Source organism: Cupressus sempervirens, chromosome 3 (genome assembly GCF_028749045.1).
Source record: "Cupressus sempervirens isolate cs-2001-9-10 chromosome 3, ASM2874904v1, whole genome shotgun sequence".
Lineage (NCBI taxonomy): Eukaryota > Viridiplantae > Streptophyta > Pinopsida > Cupressales > Cupressaceae > Cupressus > Cupressus sempervirens.
Genome location: NC_143120.1, coordinates 647,728,382 through 647,734,425, shown reverse-complemented (window position 1 = coordinate 647,734,425; position 6,044 = coordinate 647,728,382). Strand labels below are relative to the sequence as shown.

At 32.7% G+C, this 6,044-nt stretch overlaps 1 protein-coding gene across 1 annotated transcript; it reads left to right on the top strand.

The window, feature by feature from the left end:
• The first annotated feature begins 557 nt into the window (after positions 1–557).
• LOC149568366 (trihelix transcription factor ENAP2-like) lies at positions 558–1,458 on the top strand. Its single transcript, XM_089821306.1, has one exon. The coding sequence runs from the start codon at positions 765–767 to the stop codon at positions 1,401–1,403; it is 639 nt and encodes a 212-aa protein (XP_089677432.1). The 5' UTR covers positions 558–764; the 3' UTR covers positions 1,404–1,458.
• Positions 1,459–6,044: the final 4,586 nt, after the last annotated feature.

Genomic DNA, 6,044 nt, shown 5'->3' with positions numbered 1-6,044 from the left:
ATATAACATGCACTAGTGTATAGATGTAATGAGTATAGGATATTTGTAGAAAATATGTCCTATTTGTCAACTACAGAAATGCCACATATGATTTTGATGTGGATTTGCTTTTTTACTTTATGCTACAAATCTTAAATATTTTTAAAATAATAAAATACACTGCCATGCATTAAGTTGATTCAATGACTATTCAAAAGAGAGGAGAAAATTAGCATTAGAATTGCAAAATTAAGTACAAGTCTGAAAATTGTAAGAAAGAGTTATCCTTTGTACAAAATGCACTTAAAATGTAGAAAATATAATAAAATTTCTCAAAAAATTTAGCATTTGATCTAAATAATTTGCTCACCTAAAATGAAGATTAATCAGCTCCGGACCAACCAATGAGAACGCATAATAAAAAAAAGGGCAAAAGTAAAAGATAAATCATTAATAATAACAAACTCATGAAACCAAATATTAAAAAAAATGGAAAAAATTAAAAAAGATCAAATTTATTAACCAAATTGAAAACAAAATGCATCATTTCATTTACGTTGCAGCACAGTTACAAGAGCGGACAAAAACAGTTGGCGACCTGAAAACTACTTTTCCCAAAACCAAATTTAAAGCAAAACTAAAGAATCCATCTTCTGCAAGGGAGGGAGACGAAAAGAAAATCTAAATTCAAATCCTCCCGAGCGAAACCCTCTGCCCCGAATTGGAACAAATTCTCCTTGCTATCAATATTTACTGAATCGATTAATGAGAATTTGTGAACATCAATGGCTTCGAGCGATGAAGAAGGAAGAAAAGAGACCTGCAAAATACCGTGCTCAGGGGAATGGAGTATAGAAGCGGTGGATTCATTGCTCCAAGCCTACGGCCAGAAATTTTCAGTAGGGCGAGGGTTTCTTCGAAACAAAGACTGGGAGGACGTTGTGACCTTCGTTAATTCGCATTGCAGCGATCCTCGCTTTCGGAAAACAATGAAGCAGTGCAGAGACAAAGTCGACAGCTTGAAGAAACGCTACAAGGTCGAAAAGAGGAAGGCAGTCGACACAGGCTTTGCTGCAACTTCTTGGCCGTATTTCCACCAGATGGACGACATTATGTGTAGAAATCACGGCAAAGATACGAGCTTGAGCCCCCCTGCGGCGGCAGAGAGTTCAAAAATGGAGTCGCTAGGGTTAGGGTTAGGATTGGAATTAGGGTTAGGGTTAGGGCCGAAGAAGAGGAGTAGGGATGAGATGGATAGTGACCCTATGGAAGCCCTAGCTGAGGCTATTGTGGGGTTTTCTAATGTTTATGCGCAGATGGAGATTGCTAAGATGGATCTGTTGGCTAACATGAATGTTCAGCTTGCGAGGCTTGTGAGGAGAAAGAGGAGGAATGCTTGTCACACTGGTAATGATGATGAGTAGTTCGTTCTGTTAATTGGGTGTCTGGAATTTTTCTTATGAAAAAATCTTTAACTTAGTTGTTGTTGTGTTACTTCTGCATTGTTCTTGGGTAGCATCACAGATCAGGTTTTTAATTTGGGTAAATTGTCATTCCTTGGGATTTTCCTTAAAAAAATTATACACATTCAAATCTACAAACTTAATATTTCTTCAACTCTGATTGAATATATCACCATTACACCATCTGATGGTAGTTTGATTCAATCTATTACTTCAATATTTTGGAAAATTTCTTGTAGTTGTTACTTCTACAATACTTTTAGCTGGTATTAATTTGACATTTACTTGAATTAAATTATCAATCTCGATTCTTTAATTTTTTTTTTAAAATACAATTAAATTTTCAAGCACAAAATTTCAATTTCTCTTGTTTACATTTTCTATAAGACATATACAATATATATTTATAATGGTTGAGATTGTTAGCATGTTAAATATTTATATAAAATTATTTAAGACATCAAAACAATAATATCTGTAAATATGATTTGAGATTGACTATTAAAATTTGAAAGCATCATTTTATATATAATAATTAGTATTCTTATAACTATTATCAAAATGTATATTTAATTGAAAGGAAAAAATATTTATTTAATATTTAATAAGATTATGAATAATATTAATATAGAAATCTAGTTATAAAGGTGAGATGATTCATACAAACCTTTTTCTTTTATATTTTATTGAGTTATCTAATCGACGTTCTCTTTTAAAATCAAAACTTAAAATAATAAGTTAAAATTGTTTAGTATGTTGCATTTGAAGATATTTGTTTTAAAGTGGTTTAAGAACATTCAAAGTTAGGAGCAAATAGAAGGCAAATTGATATATTCATTTGTATTTTTAATAATACTGTCAATACCAATAGAAAGAAAAACATATTCATTAAATAATAATAAATGAGTATGTTATCTATAGTAAACATAAAATTAGCTATTAAGCAGGGAGGGGGGTTGTTTTAGCCATGCTACTAGTTGTTGGTGATGATAATGAGAAATTTACATGTTGATTGGTTAAGATTATGGTGTGTAATGGAAAATTAAAAGACCATGGTAGCAACATAAGAAAATGGATAAAAGTTATCCTAATGTAGGTGTGTTGAAATTTATACATGTCATGTCCCCAACATTAAGCATACCCTACATGGTGACCCCTTTAATTATTCATTTACAAGTAGTATAATTAAGGTTGACTAATGATAAATGACTCTCTTACTTATTCATATACAACAAAGTGTTATCAAGGTCAAGAAATTGTAGTGCTAGTAAGTCCAAATATTCACCAATAAAACTATGGTTTAATATTCCTAAAATTGATTTAGAGAGTAGTTGAATTCTTAATTTAAAACATGACAAACCTTCAATTGCTTGAATTTCCATGATGGGGTCATTATTATAGAAGACTATTAATGTTACTAGTACATATTCTTAATATGCATGTATCATCATATCAACGTAATGAACTTTGACCGACCACATACAAGGAGGACAAGTTGTTGAAGATTATTTATGTTAAACAGGAGGTTGAATCATGGATGTGCTTTTGTGCCCCTAAACTCTAAAGAGTTAAGTAGGAGGCAAGGCATATGTTGAATATATTGAAAATTTTACATTATTAAATTTTATGTTTATTTATTTTACGATACTAACATGGTTGTAGACTTAGGATTTAGATAAAATACATTTTGTAGTGCCTTCCATGCTTGCATTCTATTCCATGACTTATTTTGTTTCGAGAGATACTTATGATTTCATGTATATGCGTATACTGAGATGCTTCTATGATGATGCTAGTGATGTAATGATGCTTTATGATGATATATGGCTATTTTGTATTTTGACATGGACTAATATCTTGTTCTTTTAGTGGACTTATGCAATGATGCAAGTATATTATTTTTATGAAGTTGATTAGACACTTTATTATGCGATTATTGCATCTATGCCAATGTTTTCTTGTTTATTGCACAATGGCACATGGAGCTAGTGATTTAGTCATTCATATTGAGCCAATGTCATCCCTATGTGGGTGATATATCTATCTAGATGATATTATTAATCCCCCAATAAATCGTAAATCTATATTCATGATGCATATTGTGTTTAGACCCATAAGCATGTTTGTGAATTTAGGATTATGCAACTTTGTTGCAATTTTTTAATTATTAAAATGCGAGTTTAATTATTTGGGGTAAATTTTATAATGTTTTAGTTTATTTTTCACCCACTAATTTGTTGTAGTTAATTCCAAGCAAGTAGAATTGTCTAATTTAATTGGAAAAAGGGAGCCAATTAGTTATCAAGTCATTTTAATAACCCTTTAAAATGCGTCATTTCATGTTTTGAGAGAAAAATTGCTCAAATCCTCTTGTGGCAAAATCTTGTTTTGTTCATTAGGTGAGGTTGGCTTACTGAATCAGGGAACTCTTTCTTTGTCATGTGTTTCATTGTCTTTGATGGATTCTTCACTCCATATTTGCATTTCCCATTTTTACTCTTTTGGCTGTGAGATAGGGCCTTCTTGTTTTATTGATTTACTTAGTCTTAGTTCCCATTTTGATTACTAAACGATTAGAGGACAAGAACTAGTGTTCCCCTTTGTTTTCTTGCTTCAATTCAACCTAGTTGGGTGGGGACAAACATTTATGTGATTTGGAGGTTTTAATTTGAAAGTTTTTACACTTTATGTTACTAGTTTTTTTTGAGAGCTTGTAGCTCAATTTTATATGATATTTGGGTATTTTATCCCAATTTGGAAATGACTTTTTCATTTTATTGAATTTCGATAAGTTTAATTTTTGAGCAAATTTTATGTCACCTCATTTTTTGTGCCACCCAGTTTTAGTGAGAATTCTTGGCACAAGTTTGGTTCATGCACTTGGAATGTTTGTTAGGTTTCTAATCCATCCATGGTTTTATTTTCTATGCATTAGGATTCATGTCACATTTGTACTCTTGACAATATGCTTGGTTGAGTGAGTTCTATACTTGGTGTTTTATTGGCATTTGTCATATCCAATCCTTTCTTTTGATTCCTTATGTTTATTGTGAAGTTGGTTGTGCCCACACACAAGCACATTCACATATGTATAACAAAATCTTACAAGACCCAAACTCTCAGATATAGGTTGGTTGGAAACTTGCATTACCTACGAACACTCATTGTGTGATGAGAATGGGTATGTAGGGTAGACATGTGGAGTGGATTCTCCCATGTAACCCTGCCCTGAAGTGGCCAACAAGGTAATGTGTAGAGGTTCTAACAAGTCATAACCAAATTAACTAATGGGTAATAAAATTAATGAAAGATAAGGGAATATCCTATATAGTTGTCAAATGTCTTGAGAGATCCAACCTGAGGGTGTGGTGTGTACGGTTACCAATCTTTTGTGTGAGTTGATTTAAAGACACGAAGTGAGGCCTCATGTTGGAGTTGATGGATGCTATAGAGCTATCCCATGGAGTGGTTGGCCAATGATCTATTGTATAACATTGCCTGTAGAAGTTGTCAATCCAACTTAATGAAGCTAAGATCACCTGCATGCAAAGATAACCTATCACCAAGAATAATGGAATAACAAAGCAAGGGTTTCGACTTTGAAAATATGAAAGATTATATTAGGAGATCAAATGAATGAATGAATATACAATAGATTGATCCTTATAAAAGGAGATCAAAATCTAAAAGGAAAACCCTAAGAGGTAAAACATTTAATAATTAATTTAATTATTAAATATGATTGATCCAAGTGCATGAAAGTGAAATCTTAATACCGGAGTAAAGTTAATTTAATCAATATAATTAAATTAATTCTTTACTCTAACAACCCCCTTAAGATGAGCAACAATGCAACTACAAACAATATAAGAAACATAGCAAAGGAACTACAATGTTGAAAAAAAGCTTGGGTCCCGACAACATGGCATGATGAGGTACCCAATATTAACCAATTCTCTATCAAACAAAGAAATAGAGAAAACCACATGGAAAAAATCCCACTCTAGAAAGATATAGAAAGAATGTTGAATGCTCAAAATAATGAAGGAAGGCAGGCCTCACTAAGACCCCCTCAAAGAAAACTTCCTTCACCCCAAGCATAGAATGTGGCCGAAGATATCGTGGGGATACAAAAGGTTTAATGAAGATGCCAACAACCTTCTCTACAATGGGAATGTACTCCAAACTGAGAGAACCATCATGAATCAACTGCTCGATGAAGTGCATATGGATCTCAATGTACTTGGTTATGCTCAAATGGGTTGTAGGAAATATAAATAGCACTCTGATTGTCACAACAAAGAATAGTGGGACTATTAGGAGGAAAACCAAAATATGACATCAATTTTTGAAGCCATTAAACCTCTTGATAGCTAGCATAGTTTCTCGGTACTCTGCCTCTATAGATGGTAATGTACGAGTTGTTTTCTTCTTGCAAGACCATATGCTAGGGACCAGGACCAAGACATAAAAAGAAGCAAAAAGTAGACTTTTGATCATCAATATCACCATCCCAATCAGAGTCTTGTGAAACCAACAATGTGAGGATTCCTTGATGTATAGTGAATACCATAAAAAGTAGTGCTCTGAATATACCTCAAG